The sequence below is a fragment of the Micropterus dolomieu genome, linkage group LG05 (genome assembly GCF_021292245.1).
Source record: "Micropterus dolomieu isolate WLL.071019.BEF.003 ecotype Adirondacks linkage group LG05, ASM2129224v1, whole genome shotgun sequence".
Taxonomy (NCBI): domain Eukaryota; kingdom Metazoa; phylum Chordata; class Actinopteri; order Centrarchiformes; family Centrarchidae; genus Micropterus; species Micropterus dolomieu.
This window is the reverse complement of record NC_060154.1, coordinates 1,053,859-1,076,189: the sequence shown is the minus strand read 5'-3', so window position 1 is coordinate 1,076,189 and position 22,331 is coordinate 1,053,859. Positions and strand designations below refer to the sequence as shown.

At 42.4% G+C, this 22,331-nt stretch overlaps 1 protein-coding gene across 9 annotated transcripts in view; it reads right to left on the bottom strand.

Moving 5' to 3' along the window:
- Positions 1 to 22,331, bottom strand: part of mast2 (microtubule associated serine/threonine kinase 2) — a 208,362-nt gene that overhangs the window by 10,575 nt on the left and 175,456 nt on the right. For all 9 annotated transcript variants that reach the window (XM_046048968.1, XM_046048973.1, XM_046048975.1 and 6 more), the window contains 17 exons: positions 19,885 to 19,960; positions 18,609 to 18,818; positions 11,749 to 11,850; positions 8,630 to 8,762; positions 8,419 to 8,486; positions 8,071 to 8,174; positions 7,723 to 7,931; positions 7,501 to 7,639; positions 6,538 to 6,670; positions 6,056 to 6,221; positions 2,964 to 3,065; positions 2,564 to 2,686; positions 2,363 to 2,472; positions 1,921 to 2,075; positions 1,454 to 1,596; positions 958 to 1,137; positions 40 to 297 (listed from right to left, as the gene is read on the bottom strand). In XM_046048968.1, coding sequence (XP_045904924.1) covers positions 40 to 297; positions 958 to 1,137; positions 1,454 to 1,596; positions 1,921 to 2,075; positions 2,363 to 2,472; positions 2,564 to 2,686; positions 2,964 to 3,065; positions 6,056 to 6,221; positions 6,538 to 6,670; positions 7,501 to 7,639; positions 7,723 to 7,931; positions 8,071 to 8,174; positions 8,419 to 8,486; positions 8,630 to 8,762; positions 11,749 to 11,850; positions 18,609 to 18,818; positions 19,885 to 19,960 — 2,411 coding nt within the window. The remainder of the gene's footprint in view (positions 1 to 39; positions 298 to 957; positions 1,138 to 1,453; positions 1,597 to 1,920; positions 2,076 to 2,362; positions 2,473 to 2,563; positions 2,687 to 2,963; positions 3,066 to 6,055; positions 6,222 to 6,537; positions 6,671 to 7,500; positions 7,640 to 7,722; positions 7,932 to 8,070; positions 8,175 to 8,418; positions 8,487 to 8,629; positions 8,763 to 11,748; positions 11,851 to 18,608; positions 18,819 to 19,884; positions 19,961 to 22,331) is intronic.

Genomic DNA, 22,331 nt, shown 5'->3' with positions numbered 1-22,331 from the left:
AAATGTCACTTCCTCATGCTCCTAACCTAACACACTGACCTGCAGGGATCATCAGTGACAGCGTGGTGGCAGAGGCCGACTTGATGACCTTGTTGAGCGGTCTGGAGGTTTGCGTCACCGTGTGTTTATCTGCATCTCCAGAGAGCAGCCGGTGGCGAGCCCTGCGAGCCGCCAGGTCGCTGATGGCTCTTGGAGTCGATGGAGAGTCGCTGTCTGATGCACCTTTCGCAGCTCCACTGGCGCCGTTAGCGCCGTTACCTCTCTTAGCACGATCACACACGTCGCCTGAACTACCCGCTGCAGGATCGGTGTCCGTAAAAGTGGGTTTAAAATAGAGTTCAGAAAATCAATTATCTAACACAACCAGAGTGACTGCAGATACCAGAGTTACATGTAATACTTTCTAAGACATATTTCAGACAAATCCTGCAGAAGGTTTGAAGTTGGCAGTCATAGAAGTTAATTTATGTCAATTTCATAAATTTCACTAGAAATAGCAGGGAAGAATCAAGGTCCTCTGTTAAAACCAATTAAAACTCAAGGAAATTTAATGACTAAAGAGGCAATTTATTTGTAAAAAAAAAACATGGAGACGCCTTGAAACAAAATCCATCTTTTCCCCACAGTGTTACTGTGATGAGAATATTTACAACTCACAACTGATTTCATTTTCATTTAACTCCCTCGTTCCACCTTGACATGATGTCAAAAAGGCTGAAATTACGCTCTGGTCACATGACACCCAAGAGTAAAGCAGTGTGCAGAGGAAGCATCGACTTTGCACGTTACGCTGTACCGTGACTTGTTGTTGTACAACGGCCTTAAGCCCGACCTAAGCTGACATGACAGACTGATTTTAACCGCCGATTTAAAAGCAAAAACAACATTTGTAGCTTCGTTTGGTGTTGCTGCGTAATCCTTGTGACTCTACAGCGTGTATGGAGTGTTTGTACTGACGTGTGAGCGTGGCTTTGCTCAGTTGACTGGAGGTGGAGCTCGGTGTGGTGGGAGACTCATCGAGTTTCAGCTCTCTCTCCACTGGGAGCTCTGGGATGGCGAGGGGCAGCTCGTCACTGCGCGGGCCCCTCACTGCACTCGGACCCAACAGGCCGGGACTCTTGCGACTTCCAGCCGCACCTGAGGGACAAACAGTATGAGTCAGGATTTGTGATACAGCTCATAATTATCAGTTTTTATATTTCAAAGGATTTATTTATACAAAGAAATTATTGTCAACTACTTCTACACATCTAATTACTTTCCTCTGACAGGCATAAATAAAACATCTTTCATCAATTTCTGTTTTTAAATGTTGAGTTTTAGGGTGCAGATCATCTGCATCTTAAGCAGCCTCAACAACTTTCTTTTATTCTGTCCAATATATATCTGGGCCAACCTGACGGACAGTTTCCTCCCGACAGCTTGCAGGCCACCAGAATAAACACTGAGTTACCTTGGCCTCCCTCTTCCTCTGCGGAGATGGCGAAGCGTGGCATCTCAATGATGGCAGAACAGCAGCGTCTGCGGACTGTCAGCGGTGGGCTGGAGTCGCTCTCTGTGTGGGACGACTCCGAGACAGACAGACGCTTCCGCAGGCTGGCGAGGTAAAGTTAGAGAGGAGATGAGAAACGAGTACACAGCAATTCATAGCCATAACAAAATGACAAATTTCTCATGGGTTGGTAAATGTCTGCCAAAATCATTACACCTCTGAATCACGGCTTAAGGTGTATTTAACTGCAGGTCATCATAGCTACAATCGCAAGCAACAGATGCTTATGGCTCTATTAGCAGTTAACTGACTAGTGACACTAACCTAACCAGGGTTAAACTGACTGAAACAGATTTTACTGATTTTCAAGAAACACAAGAACACGAACGGCCGTGGCTGTGTGATTTTTGTAGAAGTGAAGAACTCACATCTCTGGAGATCCCACCAGCCAGGATCGATCTCTGGACTTGAGTCCGCTCAGACTGTCGATCCGATCGCTTCCCTCCTCGCTGAGGCTGCGTTTGGTGGGCGGAGGCGTCCTCTTCTCCTCGTGCAGAGACAAGCGCTCCATACTGCTGTACACCTGCACGCCAACACGTTATATGTCATACAAACTTCACAAGCCTTTACAGCAAGCTTTTTGGACGTGCGACTCCATGTTTAGGGCCACTAGCGAACAGTAAGTTGTCAGATATTCATGTGCCAGATTTGACGATCAAAAATATACTTTTCAAATAAATAATTTGAATCAACAAAACTGAAAACTCTTGTTCTTTGGCCAATGATGTAGCATTTTACTAAAATCTCTATACAGTGTTTTATGGAGTCTGAGGCTACGTTCAGAAACAGCTTGAAGCAGAAACGGTGTACCTTGCTAAAGCGAGGTGAGCAGGAGGAGAACTGTCGAATCTCCACGTGTTCTTCATCATTGGTGTCGTCTTCTTCTTCTGAGTCTACATGGTGGTACCGATCAGAACGAGCTGAGAGAGAGACGCACACAGTGGTTATTAGGCTGTATGTTGTTGACAGCGAGTAGAGGGAGAGATTTGGACGGAGCAGTCAGAGACGTACTGTCAAAGTAACTGGTGTCGTCCTCAGACTCCAGCTGGGGAATGAACTCGGCCTTCTGCCTCAGCAGGCTGTTCCAGTCCAGGTCTGTGAAGAACTGGTGCTGCTTTACCTCAAAGGCACTTCCTGCGGAGATGAAGGAGAGAAGGAGAAGACAGCGAGGGTGGAGACCAAGGTGGGGGGATGAAAAGAGAAGGAACAAAGAGAAGAAACTGAGTCAGACAGATGAGAACAGACATTGGCAACTACAGCATTCAATCTGACCAGCTTTGGGCCAAACACTGGTGAGTCTGGTTGCAACTTCATTTTGAAAACTCAAAAAGTAACCCACAAGACAACAGAACAAGACTACTTTCAACGTTTCCTACATGAGTAAAGACCCTAGTCGGAGTGTGTGTGTTACCTGTGCCCAGTCTCTCCAGGGGATTCTGTCTCAGCAGCTTGGAGATGAGGTCCTGAGCCTCCTGAGGCAGAGCTTCATCCTCCTCTGGCCAGATGATCTCATCTAACACAACATACAAACACAGCGTAACCACACGGAGCTTCGGTATTTTTTGTCTTTATAAGTGAGAAAACAAATAAGAAATGATCCAATGGACACCGGTTCGCTCACACTTGACAGCCAGAATTGGAAGCTGAAAAATGTTCATGTTTCCCCTTCCTCCCAGACCTTTCTGTGTAATAATACAACCACTTAGAACATAACTAAAAATCACACCATAAAGTTACCATAAAGTAAATTCACTCCTGCTCTAAACTGAAGTGTACTAAAACTTATAAATGGTTCACATTGATGGACATTAATCATTTATCTATTTAACCTTTATTTAAGCAGGAAGTCTCTTCAGACACATTGGCTGGATTTGAAACTGTACTAGTAGTACGTACTGATTTGGCCATCATGTAGTATACAGTATGTGAAAAATACCCACATGGCGTACTGATTCAGAAAAAATCTCCAGTATGCATCAGACCAGTCTACCTTGCTTAATCTTGTCACAGTTAGTCTAACTAGTTTCTGTTTGTTAGTTTTTCAAACTAAAAAATCTGCTGCCCAACACGATGCATCTTACTGATAAACATACTGAACAAAGCACAAGGAGGCCCTCAGTTCTTTATCACCACAGTGCATCAATTTGGAGCGACAGACTCAGACAGTCATAAAAAAGACATGCAGAGATCAATAGAGGTTTACAATCATTGACTTGCCCTTTCATCAAAGGGAATTCAAAGGAGAAAAGCATGCAGAGGAAAAATCACAATTGATTTTATTTCTCTCTGTAAGTCAAGTCTGTGCTCCTCTGCTGTCCATTTCTGATGTTTTTATCAAGTCTGCTGCAAGGCCCTTGGCCTGGAAGCCCTCGGGCTCAGACATTAAACATTCACAATGAAATACCTACTGTTACAACATTTTCAGTGTAGAACAGGAACTAGACAACATCCATTTTTAAGCATTTCATACATATTATATGAATACATTTACCTTTGCCCAACCTGCAAACCCAACCTTCCTGCAGTGTATACTGTATGTGTTCAGCACAGAGTCAGTATGTTTCAGAAAACTCTTGTTGTGTCTGTCCTGAAAACTAATCAAATACTAGCTTTCTGCTAATTGACCATTACACTATTGTCTTGTCTACAAATGTTGTTGTGTTTGTTTATGGTATGTGTGTACAGTACATTGTAATATGTTTTTTACTGAGCTTTTTTGAATATGTTTGTTCTGTGTATGTAAATCAAGAGCGATGTTGTTGTCTTTGTTTATGGTATGTGTGTACAGTACATTGTAGTCTGTTTATTACTGAGCTTTTTTGAATATGTTTGTTCTGCGTATGTAAATCAAGAGCGATGTTGTTGTCTTTGTTTATGGTATGTGTGTACAGTACATTGTAGTCTGTTTTTTACTGAGCTTTTTTGAATATGTTTGTTCTGTGTATGTAAATCAAGAGCGTTGTTGTTGTCTTTGTTTATGGTATGTGTGTACAGTACATTGTAGTCTGTTTATTACTGAGCTTTTTAGAATATGTTTGTTCTGTGCATGTACATCGAGAGCGATGCTTCCTGTTTTCACATAGACTTACTGTGCGTAAATGTAAATGGACTTTTAAGTAATTGTTATGGGCAATTTGGATGCATTTTGTAACTTAATCTTGAAACTAAGCAGTTTAGATCAGATTTGTTTAGGTCTACCTCTACGTCTTTTTCTGGCTATATGAGTTGAATAATACTGAGTTGTTAAATTGATAGACTTTACAGAAACACATAACAATCTTAATTTGTCAAGCAGAAAAGGTTTATCTGTTGATTCCTATCCCGTTATTCATTCCGTCACTCCTCACACATCATTCTGGGCAACTGAGTACCCCAATCACACTGGAAAAATTATTTGTACATCTTCTTGACATAAGTGGCCCTGACGTAGTGAGTACTTGCCGAGGTAGAGGCAAGTTAACATGCTACATTACCAGTAACATATTTCTACTTATCGACTCCTGTCACTTGACTCACTGACTGCAGACCATTCTTTTGTGGAGCAGTTTAAAGAGGTGGTATTATGCTCATTTTCAGGTTCAAAATATTATTTAGAGGTTGCACCTGAACAGGTTTACATGGTTTAATTTAAAAAAAAACAAACACCATATTTTTGTCATCCTGCCCATTACTACAGCTCCTCTTTTCAGCCTGTGTTGAAGGCTTCGTTTTAGCTATGGAGTGATACATCTTATCTCTAAATGATCTTTGTTGGGAGTTGCACATGCACAGTTCCTAGTAAAGGACTACTAGCCAATCAGAAGCAGAGAAGGGCGGGTCAGCGAGAAGCCGGTTAACAGCTCGGGTTCAGCTGTACGTGTTGCCGACCAGCTTGGCAACATGGACTGGAGCGAGAGTTTCAGAGCGGTGAGTTATTAATCTGTATCCATAAAGTTTTAACTGAGCTCTGTCTCTACATCACAGGAACAACTTTATGTCCACTGACTGCCTGGAGGGTAGCTAGTGTTTGGAAAGGAGAGGAGAGCTGTGTGCTGCAGCTCGCTGTTTTTCCACCGCTGTTTTTGAGGGCGTGTCGGACTAGCCGCTTGGCGAGCGTTATGACACGAAGCGGCTGGACTACAAACGAGCTGTTTTCAGGCAGTTCAGAGCAGAGCTTTCTGTGGGAGATGGGAACTCCCTTTGGGCTGGACTTTGGGCTTTTTCACTTTGCAAATTACTATTACATGCACAAAAAAGGTTTATAACGCAATTAAGGAGAGGGAAAAAGCCACAAAGCATAATACCACCTCTTTAAACTCCAGCAGAGCTTGATCGGCTTCTTTTAGTTCGGAGTCTCTGGATTTTCTTTGTTGTAAATTCTGATGTGATCGTGCCCTGTTGTCTGATTACCTATGGCTATGTAGTAGCAGTCTACTGGTGTTGCTCTAAAATGATGCTAGTGAGTAAAATACTTTATAAACAAAAACCAGATTTGTTGTGAAATTGCAGCTGAAGGTTACTCACCACTGATGACCTGACCAAACAGTTCCTCTGGTGTGTCTCCGAAAAAGGGAGCACAGCCCACCAGGAACTCATACAGGATGACTCCCATAGCCCACCAGTCCACCGGCTTCCCGTAACCCTGGCGCAGGATCACCTCCGGGGCGATGTACTCTGGAGTGCCACACACCTGAAGAGGCATCAAGGCGCAGAAAATCAGCTTGAGACAGTCGCAGGCTTCGAGTTAAATTCAACTAATCCCTAAGATATTTACAGGATCTTGCTATTTTATGTAATACGCACAATTTTCTGCAAAGAAATCACACCAAGGAGGAAAACGTTACAGAGGTGCATTTAACTTACAGCACAGGCTATTATTATCATTTTTTAAATAGCTGCAAGTTTTATAGCAAAATAAAAAACCCATTTAGCACCATGTTGATAAAAAGCTGCAGCAAATTCTTTCATTTTGGGGCACAAAAAAAGAAGAACACATGAGCTGGTACCTGTTTATCGAGGAACTCTCTGGTGTCTTTCTCTATGTGTCCTTCATACAGGTTTGTGGTCAAACTCATCAAACCGATCTTTGAGAGGCCGAAGTCTGTCAGCTTAATGTGTCCCATGGACGTGATGAGAAGACTGCAGGAGAGAAAATGAAAGGTTTGAGCCCGAATACAGATTCCTTATAGAAAAACGTCCACTACTCTGTGATAATATGTGAGGCTGTCCTTGAATGAATAGAGGACGCTAGCTAAGTGCTACCGTGCTGCACAGTGTGCGGGTGAAAGTCATTAACGTTAGTTGCACATTGATTTTATTGATCATGTGAAAGTTTAGTAGCAGCAGTCACTCAATCAACAACTGCCTGTCTGTGCCGAACAAGGAGAACCGCACGTCTCTGTTGTGGCACGCCACAGACGGTCCGGCTGCACTTCTGCATTTCCGAGTTCCGCCCTTTTCGTTCTGTCAACATTACGTTATCAATTAACCTCTAAATAATCGATTATTGAAATTTGTGAATCGATGCATCTAAAAATCAATTCTTTTCCACACCCCTAGTAAATATAAAATCATGGTATGCATTTAAGTGGAAATAAGCAAGCAGAAGAAGAAGATACTTTATTGTCACATACACATTGCGAAATTCATCCTCTCCATTTAACCCATCCCTCAAGGGAGCAGTGGGCAGCCGCTGGGCAGCGCCCGGGGACCAACTCCAGATCTTTATCAGTGACTGGTCAATTGCACTGACTGGAGAACCTGACATGTTTTTGGTGGTGGGGGAAACCGGAGCACCCGGAGGAAGCCCACGCAGACACGGGGAGAACATGCAAACTCCACACAGAAAGGCCGGGACAACCGGGGTTTGAACCCGCGACCTTCTTGCTGAGGACCACCGTGCCGCCCAAATATATATATATTTTTTTAGGTGAAGAATAAATATGACTGTGTGTTTGTTTGTGTCTTACTTGTCAGGTTTGAGGTCTCTGTGTACGATGCCATAATTGTGAAGATACTCTAACGCGAGGACGGTCTCTGCAAAGTACATACGAGCCATATCGACCGGCAAAGCTCCAATATTCTTCAGCAGCGTGGCGCAGTCTCCGCCTGCAGAGGACAGTCACGACATTAAACACAAAACAACCACTACTACTAATAATACACTATAACTATAGTCATAATTATCTTACCCTCTACGTACTCCATCACCATGCAGAGGTGTCTCCTGGTCTCAAAAGAACAGAACATGGATACTACAAACGGGTTCTCAGCAAACGTCAAGATGTCTCGCTCAACAAAGGCCTGTTGGATCTGGTTCCTCAGGATCAGGTTCTGCTTGTTGATCTTCTTCATGGCGAAACGCTGACGGGTCTCCTTGTGACGCACCAGAAACACAGCGCTACACAGGACGAGAAAGATGATCAGAGGTTTCAGTCGTAACAATTCTCCATCAATCAGCTTCAGATACTTATTTGTGTTATTTAGTGAAACAGCAATTATGTATTAATATTAGAATATTAAAAATGATGCTGTCTCACCCGTAAGCTCCGTTACTGATGAGTTTGATGTTTTCAAAGTCTTCCTCTCGAGGTGGTTTGGTTTTAGTCTGCGGTGGAGCTGCTGGGACTGTGGTGCCTCGACTCTGAAGCCCACAGAAGGCACAACTTTATTTCTTTATGCACTAACTTAGGCGCATTCTTTTTGGTGATTCATATTTTCAAAAAAGGAAATTATATAGATAAGTATACGAAATGAAAAGTGTGTTCATTAAAAATAAAATCAACATTTATATAATTTCCTTTTTCAGAAAGTGTTTAATTCAATTTTTGCTGTCAGACTTCCCACCAAATAAATGTTATAATAATGAGAATGAAATATATACTCACATCCACTGAGTCATCAGTCTCTGGGGTCTCTGGGTTCCCGCTGTCGTAGCTGCTCAGCTGGGCCATTTCTACAGAGAGACATAAGATTCAGATACCGAACTGAGCCAGGGGAGATATCGAGAAAATAACATGGCAAGGAGAAATCGTTTTCAATATGGTCTCACTACATGCTAAATAAATACAATAACAACTGATTTTGAGACGGTTTTACCCTCCAGGGGGTCCCTGGTGAGGCCCAGCTGGCTGATGATGTATCGGGGGATGTCGGACTTGATGCCCTGGCCCTCCTTGGCATGGCCCTCTGCTGCTTCCAACAAATGGTAGAACTCCTCAGGATCAAACTCCTGCAGCAGGTGGAGAACAGGAGGCAGGAAGGAAGGAAACAGGGATTGAGTGATGGGAGAGGGGGACACGGGAGATAAAACACGAAAAGGCGAAGATTAACGACGATGACAAATATTTATAAAACGTGTATTAATGTCAGTTTGATTCAAGGCTGTTTATTTCCATCGTAAAATAAAAGTATGTTTCCACACAGGCTGCAGTACGTTAGCAGTTCAGTCTCTACACTGTAGATGCGATGCAGATGAGCGTTATAATACGTCAAGTATTTTATTTTCGATGGATTAAACAAATGACAGGAGCATCTTAAACATTCATCCGCTTAAGCTCCAAGCACATAAGGGCGAACGAAAGCGTGAACAATTTTGTAGTGATTTCCTTTCTGTTTATGAATTGGGGTCCTTTCCAGTCACTTTCTGATAGCAAGCAGAGCTACGTCTTTTAACAACATTTCAACTAAAAGGTTGGTGTAAGCAATTATAATCCGGTTAAAGATGTGTCTTTCTGTCAAATTCAGTGAATTACATTACTTGCTATGTCGTTATTTGCTCTATATCAAAGCACTTGTCATGGTTTTTGGATTTCTTCAGAATCACTTACTCCACCTTTAAGAACAGACAATGTGGGATTTCTTTTCTATTCACACTAGTATCCAACAGATTTAAAAGGAAAATAAACTATAGTTAATTATACTAACTTTGGAGTCTTGAAGGTGATATCTTCAGTCTGACCTCGAGACAACAACCGCCACCCCCACTTTGCTGTTTGTGATGCATAAAGACTGCAGGAAAAATCCCATCCTGTACGGTGTCACAGCTTCAGCTGCAGGTGATTAGTCAAAACTACCAATGTGAGCACCAGGGCAGCCTCCCCTCCTATCCTCCCTCTCCCCCTCAGCCTCCACTGCCCCTCCAATTACCCCTCTGTCTTTTCACTCAGTCTTTTTCTATTTTCCCCTCTGCACTTTCCTCCTCCTTGTCTCATTTCTGGGCTCACACAAGGTTGGATTCACCTGTTTGACCGCAGATGTACACCATCTCAACCACACAGACGGAGCTCTGTGTTAAGCGAGAAAGAGCCTCTGCTATTCATATATAAAACCTGCACTACCAGCAGAGAGGAGTTAATGTTTGTGTGCCTGTGCATTAGGCTGATTTGAAGCCTTAGAGGAAGTCCATAAATGAATTGCTGTGGTTGAATAATTTCACACTGGGGAGCTGTGTGCTCTAAATTGTTTATTAACCATGCATGGAGTTGAGCTGTACAATATGAAAAAGCTATTCCAGATCATACTGGTCATATTTTTCATAGCAATCTTTCAAACAGACTAATTTACACCACTGTGCAGCAGTGCGCTTAACATGCAAAGACTACTTTGCGCAACTGCGACTGATTAAAAAATTTCTGTAAACAGGACTTTAATTTTCTACAATAAATCAACATGACACATAAACAAAACATACTTTAACACGTATGTCTAACATTTGGATTTTTACGTGCCTCTCTTTTTTGCTTGTAACTAGCTATGGGTCACAATTCTGAAATGTTTGTAAAGTAATGAAATTGTAGTAAAAATGAATAGTTTAAGCGCTTATTATCTTGTCTTAAAAAATATCTTACCAGGTAAAACGTGTGTGTGGCACGTTTAGTTTGTGCAGCATACAGCACTGTGAGATGGGCTGGATGTGTTAACCTCGTATATTGTGTTAGCTGCCGCAGAGGAAATTAAGTTCCTGTTTACAGTCAGGGTGCGAACTACGGGGGGAGCCAGGGGGAGCTTAGCTCACCTTAATAGGACCAGCAAGACCAGCAACCAGTGAGACATCAGCTCCCCTAAAAGCATGATTTGTGATAGTTTGGGGGGTCTCTAAAATTTTGACAGCATGCTTTATTGCCATCAATTTCTATATTTCTCTATCATCATGGATCATGCGGAGCGTCAGACTTCATCCAGCCAGAGGGCCGGTCACTCCACGATCTTCTGGCCCTGGCCCTGGACGCCCCACTCCCTCTCCGGTCTGGGTTGTGTCACTAGTACGACTGACGCGCTGTGAACGGTTCGTGATCGTTCCCTCTGGCTGGATGAATATTACGCGTCATCCATACTCTACCGCAGCTGGGGGCACCCCGCAGCGCCGCGCAACTTTCTGAATTCTTTCCTTTCACGGAGAAAAGAAAGGTCAGGTCGCAAACACAGCCGCTGTGTGAAGCAGAACTGTAGCAAAATGGCTACATATGATTATAATAATAATAATAATATTAATTATTATTATCATAAGACAAACATGCCTGATACTTTCACAGTCAGCCCCAGGCCTACTTTATACTGTTGATCATTTAATCTATAACAATGCATCATATCTTATACGCTTATATGTTAAATTCTTTATGTATTATCAACTCCAGCTGTCAGAGCAATGTAGTTTGGTAAAAGGACAATATGTCCGTCTGAAATGCAGCACGTTTATATAGTGCCAGAAAATGGAAAAACTTAGAAGGGTTAGGGGATTAGAATTACAATTATTTAACATGGCACTCTTCTTCCTCTTTCTTCTTCCTTGTCAAACCTGGAACCTACATTACCCACAATGCAACTCGAACCAATGACAGTTCGGTCAGAGATTGGCATATGTAGCCTGGAGCCTGTAGCATGCAGCAGAGATGAACAGCTACACCGACAAATTTGTCAGACTTGTAGCCTTCAACCCCAACCGACGCTGACTCAAGTGACATCACTTGAGGCGATTTGTGTGACCTCTGGAGTTTTGTGACCTCTGGAGTTTTGTGACCTCTGGAGCCAACCAAGGCTTTATACAACATTTGCAAACAGACTTTTAAGTAATTACTTAAGTACATATACTATTTGAAACTGAACTATATACTAGTATTTTGGAAATATGACTCTGCTTCACGCTTCACATTGCACACGCGTGTTTCAACAATATGATCGTGGTCAGTCAGATCTCTGGCTGTCAGTGTTTCTCTCACCAGACACTCCAGCAGGCGCGCTGGCCGGGCGATGATGATCATCAGCTTCTTGACGAGTTGTGTGACGAAGGTAACCTCCACGCTCTCTGAGCGCTCGTGAGCCTGGACACACAAAAAGGCAACAAAAGAACAGGAGGAAGGTTATCTCAGCAGCATGTGAGAAAGAAAGAAGATTTTAACATGGTGTCTGGGAGATTACCGATCCCTAATCGATTCATTATTTTTAATTATAATTTTAATAATTCATCCTCATGAAACCAACTTTGACCTTGAAGCTGTGCAGAGAGCATCTCTTGCATTGTGTTTGTCCTTCACAAACAAAGCTGGACGAGCAGTTTGAGGACAAACGGACTGGTGGAGTCCCTCCCTCGGTGACACCTGAGAGGTAATCTAAATCAGAACGACCTCCGCCTTGCTGCCTGAGATCCACCGTGAAATGTCTGTCAGTGTGGAGACAGAGCAATTTACCCAGCAATCCACTGTAACTGACTGGAAATGCATCTGGAGCAAACACTGATCCCCGGAAAGTAATGGAGTGGAAGTGGAGTGTGTGTATGTGTGTTTGGGTCGGTGTGCAAATTGGAAGCTGTAACAATTACAAACCACCCACTGTAAAACATGCTTCATTCTCAGGACGGTTAATGTGTGTGTGAGCACATGTAGTCTCGTGTGTGTATGAATTTATGAATGCAGCACGCATGTATGTTTGTATATGTATGTTCTGTAAGCATGTGTCAGACAGGCTAACAGTGCTGGTGCTGGCTCATAAACAAAGCACTGGCAGCAACAGAGCCGTGCCGACAGACGCAGGAGGCCCAGGGGCCCCGAACCCCCCTGAATTATTTATAACTGTAATGAAACCTGGAGGGGGGGGGGGGGGTCTATGGACTGTATGCGCACGCTAAATATGCATTAGGGTGTGTATATGTAAGCGTGAAGGAGACTAAATGTGTGTGTGTGAGAGGTGACTGTACAGTGATCGGTGAGTAATGGACAGCTGAGGGACGAACTCCCACTGTGCAGCAGCTAATTAACCAGTCACACTGTATGTATGTGTGTGTGTGTGTGTGCGAGAGGCAGACTGTATATTCGCTCTGCATATCTAATGTGAAATAGATTCCCTAGTGGCTCCACAGGACAGAAATTATGGTTTAACAGCTTGTATGCAATGTGTGTACTGTACGACGTGATCTGTAGATTTTAGTTTAACAGATATATAGTGTATCTGCATATTTTGGAGTAAAACTGAAGGATAAAGGTGTGGTGACAGGCTATTTTTAATTATGTTTAAAATAAAGGCTAACTTAAAACACAAATGACTTAATTTAATATGTATTATAGTTCGGTTTGACATTGTTTTAAGTCTACATCTTTCTATATTTGAGTCTTATTTCCCTCTTAACTTTGAGATATTTTAAACATTTGTGAAGCTGCTTATAGCTGTTATTGGTACTAATTTAATATCCAAAACTACTCTAGTATTTACTGTTGTTTTAAGTTTATTTTTACACTGTAAAACATACCACTCAGTAACTCTCATATATGGATGCTGGGATGAAATATCCACCACCAGCTGGGCTTTAGTATGAAGGGCTTTTCCTGGTAAACTCTGATCATGAAAAAGTGAATGTAGTGTAATTATTTAGCATTTTGAGAGTTATTTTCCATTCTGATGCCCTCACTTTTGGACAATAAAGCTTACTGTGTCATTTGATGGTTTTCATACACGGTAGGAAATAATCCAGATTGTTAAAATCCACCAGGTGGAATTTTAGGTGTGAACGTTTTTTTGTGAAAGCATTTTTAATAAGTTTTAAATAAAAAGCATTTTAGTTTTAATTCAATTTTGTAATAGTTCAGTAAAAAGATATACATATAGAAGGCATAGGCAAATCAGAATCGTCAAGTCCTGCCTATGGTCGACTGGGGTAAAACAGTAGCTCCGCTTTCATCTTCAGAAGCTGCAGAGCTGCAGTCTCTATTCATTCATCTTACACTATAAATTTCCTGCTAAACTGAGGCTTTTTGAAGACCCTTTTCTATCTCTCTCTCGTGCAGAATTTTGTGTGCATGCCGTGCTGCCGACAACTACACGCACGTTGCGGTTCCTCGCGGGTCTATTTCAAGTAGCCGGCTATATGTGTGGTTCATCAACGGTGATAAATTATTAAATTAAAAGCACAACACCCCACGTGAAGCTGGGGCTCCGTCTCTTCAGCAAATGTTCCTCCACTGCCGCTACACACATCCACGCTACGCCTCCACGTGCGCGTCCCAGGGTTAGGGTTACAATTTTTTTCCGCACTTTAAAAACATTTATTATTATTAAGTGTTATTATTTTTACATATTTATTTACAGCATTAAACGTTGAAATGTATATTGTAATAGGCTGTATATTAACTTATTGGGAGAAAACAGGTAGTTCTATGTAAAATCGGATGTTGAGCACCCCCATATCGCCAAAATGGCACGATCCTCGTTTCGCTGCAAAGCTTCGACTGTGCGGTTGACAGTCGAATCAGGCTCCGCCCACTGAAGCATCGTATCTTCGACTATTCGGGGTCAGCTCTAATAGAAGGTTAACAGGTTACAGTCCAAACCAGGTTAAAATGATCTTTTTACTGATGTTTATGGACTCAACAAGAAGCAGTTTTCTCACTGGTCGGTCAGTATAAACATGAAATATAGGTTTATGTTAAACGATAGCTGCTCAAAGTTGAACATATTTTCACTCTGCGAACAAACGTGTTGTTTTGCATGCGAGCAACTTGTTTTCTAAGACATGAATGGGACAGAGGTGACGTCTCCGATTGTGTAGCCTCTCGGGGAGAACTCATCACTTTCTCCAAACAGGTGATGTTTCCACCTGAGCGCAGCTGAGAGCCAATTAAAACCAGATGTCTGCAGCTGCATCTGAGCCCTGATAAACACGTTCAAGGTTCAGAGTGACAGATCACCGGAGCTGAGTTAGCACTCTGCCTTCCCCTCCGCCCTCAGGTGACCTACAGCGGTCTAACGGGATCTCTCAGGGGTTCCTGCAGAGGATGGCCTGGATGCAGGTTGCCATGGTGACCGCCAGGCAGGTCACTTAGGCCCCGTGACAGGGATGGATGAGGGAGAGGAAGAGAGGACGAGCAGTGTTCGAGGGAAGAAGGCGAAGGGTAAAAGTGGAGGAGAGATAAAAGGCAAGACCAGGAGCAGAGGAGGACGGAAGGAGGTGAAGTGAGTCGGCCTCCTGCGAGCTGCTGTAATGGGGTCATGACACGAGGACAAAGAACGGATGGATGAGTAAAGGAATGGATAAACAAGGAGGACAAAGGCAAAGGACTCCGACATGTCAAACCAGAACCAGTGCAATGATACAAATAATTCCTCGATGTTTCCCAAAAATAAATTCACTTCCACTGAATTAGGGAGGCAGACGGTTGCCGATGTGTGACAGTATTTACCGTCAGATGATTTAAATTTGTCAAGAGATTTTCCTTCACTGCAATTTCCAAGATGCATGTTCCTTTAAAATCTCTTTGACATTTGGTTATTTTGTTTCTTAAATGGTTGTGCAATTGAATTTTCAGAAAACGTCGCATAAAGAAAAAATTATCTACCATAATAAATTATAATATATATAATAGATTAAAAATGATCCGTATTACCGCCCCTGTTTGAGACCACAGTGTTTGATACCACAAGGGGAAAATAAATAGTGAAATTCATTTATTTATTATGTGATTTGGGTGAACTGACTGAATATATAAGCATAAAGAAACAAGATTAGATAACCGTCCAAATACTGAAGGGTTTGCCTGACACAACAGGCAAAGTGAGCTGACACCTACCCAGCAAGTTAGATAAACTAAACTCACACAGCAAAGCAGTGAAGGCACCTTTCATCAGGCCTTAATGGCCTAAAAGGTAAATCTAATCATGGGCATCCTTTCAAGTAGAACACCTAAAAGGCACTACATGAAAAATACAAGTTTTAAATGTATTATTAAAAGCATATTGTTCCCTTACTACTTCATTATTAACTGATCCAGAAGAATCTTTCAGATTACAATATATCACGCTGTCATACCACCAGCAAAAATGGCCCGATGACTCATTATAAAGTCTAAATTATTAACAAGCTACAGAAAAAAGCAGCCACAGCAGTTCACTGATTACAAGAAGATTTAATAATGAATGTGTTTGTCATCGACCTCTGGAACACGCTCAGTTATTTTTATTGAATACATTAAAAGCGGTCATGCCACCTACAAAACCAAGCTACAACAAACACTGCTTGTTTTTAAAGTAGGTAAATTAGAATGAAATAATAAGAATTAAGGACAGTCAACGTGTGACATGAATTTAAAACCAACTGAAACCAAACCTGAGCTGAAAGTGATTTCAAAGTTAGAGTGAGTTTGATATCAGGACAGGATTGTCCACTCGCTACACACCACTTCCTGTCAACTTGGTGGAGTTAGCTAACGCGCTTCAATCTGCCCTCGGGTTTGACGGAAACTACGGAGAAGCTACAAGGCTCGTCGTCTTCATCATCATCATCATCAATGTGAACAGGTTTCAGCATGCCAATAAAGCTTGACCGAATCAAACCGAAATTGACTCAACTGTAAAGTCCGCGTCTGCCTCCTCCTCCTCCTCCTCCCAGCTGTGAGTGAACACCTTGCACTCGCTCCTCCTCATCACCTCCTCCAGCACCTCCTCCTCCAGCCTCCTCTGCCACGAGACGCGAGACATGTTTCCACCAAAAAAACAAAACAAACCGCAAAAACGAGGGATTTCAGCAGGCAGGGAGGCTGTTTTCACACCTCCGTCCACCTGCTCACAGCCTCATCTTCTCCTCTGTAGGTCTGCTCCACCTGCTGCAGCAGTTGGCCGCCTGCCAAAAAAAAAAAACAACCCCACATCCTAACGCCGCCTAATCAGTGATGTCATCATCCAGCCCCGCATTGCAGCTTCGGTGTCTGACGCCTCTCCAGATGTGTTCAAGTCCAGTTCCTCACGCCCTCCCAAAAGCATTCGAACAGGCTTCACACACGTACATCCACACCCGCCACCCCCACCTCCCTCTCTTAGCCCGCCGGCCAATCAGAAAAAGAGGAATCCCCTGGAATCCCCGCCCATCCCAAAACCCCTCCGACTGCACCTCCTTCACCCCTCCTGTTCGTCTGGGAGAGTCATCTGTCAGCCCCCGGTGACCGCTGGAGTGTGAAATTAAAATCGAGGAGGATGTGAGTGTGTGTGTGCGTGCTCGCCTGCATATATGCGTGCGTGTCTAAGATTGAGAGATAGTTTGTGTGTCCCAGTAGAACAGAAGGTCAATAAGAGGCCGGTGGGAGCCATAATGTGAGCAGCCCGCCCCCCCAGGCACTGGAAAACTGATCTAATAGAGATGTCACCACTGCCACACACATGTAACTACATTTCTAAATTCACACACATAGAAATACGTGCACGAGTACACAGAAACTGTCCCATCACACCGCGCTGCGGTAAGCAAATCACCGTTGTTTGCCAGGAATAAACACAGCGAGTGTGTGTGAAGGAATGCGAAAGCTTGAGGGACTTTTATGTGTTTGAACTGGGCCGCAGTCTTTGTGCCTCCGCGTGACATCACGCGGCGAGGACGGCGGTGACCATGATGAGTGGACGAAGGAGCGCGTCACGCCGTGAGTTGTTCCAAGGTAAACCAAGCGTGACCGGGGAGCTGCCATAGTCATGATGTGTTCATCAAAGTCCAGCATAGACTTGTTTTACACAGCAGACATTTCGATGAGTTACAGGGGGAATCATGGAACTGCTTTATTTTAGGGTTTGCAGGATATTTAAAAAAACAGTGTAGATCCTAAGTTATAAGCACTTCCACAGAAACCTTCTCAAATATTGATGTATTACTGAAAGCTATTCTTCACATTTGTTTGTATTTGATTGAGAAATCTGACATGTGTTCAGCTGACTAGAAGAGCTCATGTTAGCAGTGAGTAGGGTGGGATTTCAGACACAGCCAAACTGTTATTTGGAAAGTGTGACAAATATATATAATATACTGAATATAACATTGTTAACGGCTACATTCCCTTTAGGTTTACCAGTTTAACGGTCCTGGTGCTAACTTAATGAGAAATGTCTGGAATGGAGCCATTGTTAACGTTAACACCGGTGCTTTTCCTGCTGGGACAAGTCAAAATGTCTGCTGTGAAAGAGGTCTACAGAGAGAGATGGACATTATCTGATCTGGCTGGGAGCTATTTTTTGTGTTTTGGTAGATAATTTTGACATAAATAACTGTGGAGTTGCCTCTATTTGGCTTCTATCTAAACTTTTATTTAATATCCATCAGAGCTACAGAAGATTAAATAAAATTTAATTCTACTTTCTTTTCCTTGAGTATTTTCTTTTAAATGTTGTTTTAATGCATTTTATGCCAAATGTGAAGCACTTTTAACAGCCACTGTGCTTATGCTTATAACAGTGCTTTCTAAATAAACTTGTCTTGCCATGTAGCTGTTAAAACTTATATCTGTATATATCCTTTCTTCAAATATTCCATCTCGAGGGGCTAAATTATTTTTCTTTGGTAAATTGAGACAGTTTACTTTAAATTATTTATATTTACTATTTAAAGTTTTTTGTTTGTTTTAATGTACTGCCCTTCATCTCCACAAGAAGCACTATTTTTTTTAATCTTTAAATACTCTAGGAGTATAATCAATTTGCAAGGATAGTGGATATCAATCGTATATGGCTACTTTTGAGAGGTTTTTTTGCGTTCAAAGCTGAATTCATAACCGGATTGGAAATAAAAGTTGCTTATTTTTTTTTTGCAGGGCAGTGAATAAACTGTTGGACTTACATCTTGCAGCAGCTTCTCCAGGTTCTCCTGGAGCTCGTAGAAGTAGCGGGAGGTGATGAGGCCCTCCCTGCTTTTCTCCAGGCAGTCTCTGGACAGCTCTATCAGCTGATGGTGGATGAAGCTCAGGACCCCATCGGCCAGCGGGCAGACCTTATCCGGGGCCGAGGAGTAGAGCAGCTCCGCCAGACGCTCCTCCATTTGAGCTGTCGCCTGAGGGGAGGCGAGGAGGTGGGGAGGCAATTAGAGGGGGGGAGAGGGATGACTCACTGAAGAGGTACACGCATACCAGACACATGGAGAAACATACGTGACCAAAAACTGCATGAGCACAGGATAATGTTATATATTAATGTAATTCCCTTCACACTAAATAATACATTTTTAAAAAAAGAATATTTGACATGCATGTCTGCATCTGTGGGCCTGTACGCCTGAGATAATATACATTCCCTGCACCATGAAACTATGATAAAATAAGCATCCAGATGGCCTGGAGCATATTACATCTTCATAACGTTCACAGAAATAAATAAACAATTGGTGTAAAACTGACCTTCCTTTGACAGCAGCCATATTTTTCACATGTTGCTACTGTAAACTTCTTTACAATTAAAGCCTTCTAACAACGAGAAGTGATTTAGCCTTTTCCATTTATATCATATATAAGTCCACATCAGATCCCAGCGTGGACTGGCCACGGCCTGGAAGGGACCCGTGTGCGCAAAAGAATAATACGACGTCCCGCGCAGCACACGGAAGTTAACACGGGGGCCACAGAGGCTAGCATCCACGGTAAGTTTTTTAAGGTTATTCTTTGTTGGAACAAAGGGAATTTGTGAGCAAATGATAACGAGGATGAGGAGAAAGAGAGCTGCCGTCCTTCATATTTCCAAATCCCGCTAGCGCAGAATTATGTCAACGGTTGACAGAGTCGCGGTCGACTTCCAATCTGACTGTCCAGACTCTATCTGACTTGGGCCACTTTCATTTGTTTTCCGAACTGGCAAAAATTCCAAGTGACTTGGGCTGTTCACACTGATCTGAGTCACATATGACCAGAAAAATAAGATTTGGATCACTTTGATCACTAGGATGTCTAGTTAGATCTGGTCTTGGTTGGAAATTCTGATTACAATTTCGGTTTCAGCCTCAAACTTTCAAAACACTTAAATCAAGTCAAATCCTGTGACTTGATTCCAACATGTTGATCCCTGCATGTCTTCTATATCCACAATTGATTTATGCTGCACAGGAAGTGTGTGTCTGCAGTACAAACCTTGGGAAACCTTTCCTTGTACACATGGTTCATCATCACGATCTCATGGTCGAAGGAGATAGGCGAGCGCCCGGGACTGAAACAAAACAGACAAATAGAAACGAGTGGGATCACTAAAGCCTTCATGATGCAAATTTGTTAACTGGTTACTGCATAAATGATCAGTCTTTAACTATTGTCTTATGTAATTCAATCCAACAACGGAAACATGCATCAAGCTCCATGTCGTCAACTTCACAAAAACAAAGTGCACCACTACTCACACAATCTGAACTTCTAGGTCCAGTAGAAATGCATTACTGTGTTACTATATTGAGTGTTCAGTGCGTCTCCTGTCAAATACAACATCACTTCAACATGTGGCCGGTGTGCGTTTGACCTTTCTGTTGCCTCAGGAGGCAGCAAACGGTGAGTGTTACTTTGAAAAGGTATCGATATAGAAAAATGTTTTTGGGTAAGTTTAAAAGGTTTAAAACAGAAGAACCACAGCACATTAGAAATTAGCTTTAGTTTACGCTTCTCATGTATAATCCTGACAGAGCTAAGCTTTTTTCAGAAAGTTAATCCTGGACAATCTTTCAAAAACCTGTGAGGACTTACAGCTATATTGAAGGTATTTCTGGAATCCTTAAAGATTCGTTCAACGATCTGGATAAAGAAAGATTTTTAATTTGTTTCCCAAAGGTTGGGATTTATCTCCTTGCCTTTTTTGGTTTTCCAAATACTGTCAGGGATTTATTTACCTTATGGTTTATGGAGACTCTCTGTAACGACTATACATGAAAATCACACATTCAAAGATCCAAAAAGTGGGACTATTCTGGACTTTGCTCTCTGCCTGCTCCTGACAGAACAGAACTGACCAGACTGCATGTGACAGACAGGACTGGTCAGGCCACCAGAGCACAGAGGGAATAAAGGCAGGAGGGTGGTCACAAACACTAACGGGACCTTGGGGTCCTTCATCATGTGTGCGTCTTCAGCGGTGTGAAGTGAGGACCATGACAATCTCTGGACTCGCATGGCTGCACACCCGAACAAGAAGGTAACGCCTCTGGAGACCGGCGGACCAACAGGCTGAATGTGTGTGTGCGCGTTTAGCTGTCAGTAATAGACCAAGGCTGTCCACAACTCAAGTGCCTCTCTGCAGTTAGTGTCCATCAGCTCTCAGGGGGTTTTCATGACCTGACAGACTGACAGTGATGTCTCCTTCAATACATACCAGCAGCAACAGAATATCAATCCATCCAGCATTCACGCGGTGGACACCATTTTCTCTTCAGCTCCCTCCTCCTGGGACTCTTCTCTTCTCTTATTCTATCATGCACCACCCCCCACCTCCAACCTCTCTCTACAATAAGACAAAATAGCGACAGCAGCACTATCCTTGACCTTTCGATGTCTCACTTTCCGGGGAATAGGGAAAGACGACAGGTGACGGGGTGTGTGTGTGGGCAAAAGTCACGGGAGAGAGATTTTTAATCCAAGCAATGTTTGGTTTTGTTGGCCTGCTGGATTATTCATCTCATCCATTTATGACTGTAAACATTTGCTTCTAAATATTGCAACTGCAATGTCAGAGTTTGGCACACATGACAATATTCTCCATGATGATTTGGGCTTAACGATTCGGGAAAAAAAATCTAATTGCGATTTTTCTGCCAGATATTGCGATTAAGATTCGAAAAACAAAAACAAATATTTATTGCCAGTCTATTTTTGACGGAAGCCGCGACAAGCAGCACAGAGCAGATGAACCGGGCAGGAAGTCAGACACAGAACGGCATAGAGAATCCCATCGATTTTCAAAATAAAACACCCTGTGCAGACTCCCGATTGTCATCAACAAAACAGACAAAAAAGATTAAGAAAAGACAGTTTAACTACGTAGCCTACCTAATTATGTTAGAAGCACAAAGAACAAGGACAGCTGAACAAATTAACAAAATATGAACGAGTCAACAAAATCAGGCAGGCAAAATGCTCTTATTCTGAAATGCTCCATGTGGGATATGTAGCCAGCAGAGAGCAGAACAAAACCGGTTCACAGAGAGAATCATTTTGTACAAAAATATATTAGTTCTGTTCAATAAATTACTAAAACAAAAGGAAACTGTCCTGAGAGCCCATCTCACAACAACTTGCATATTTTCTTCTTGTTTTAAGCAACCAAATAACCCACACACTGTTAATAACTTGTACTTGCTCATTTATAAATATGTTTAACTTTTACAGAACCAAAAACTTGTTAATGAAGTTTGAACATTCTTTAGTTCCTTCGTAAAGGTCAATAAGACTATTTGAATGGTGAACTTGTAATCAAACGACTAACTAAACTAATAAAACTAAACTAATCAAAATGAAGAATCAACCAAACCAAATAAAATAAATAATAAATACTGCAAGTCTATAAATAAATAATACAAACATAAAAACATTCCTAGAGA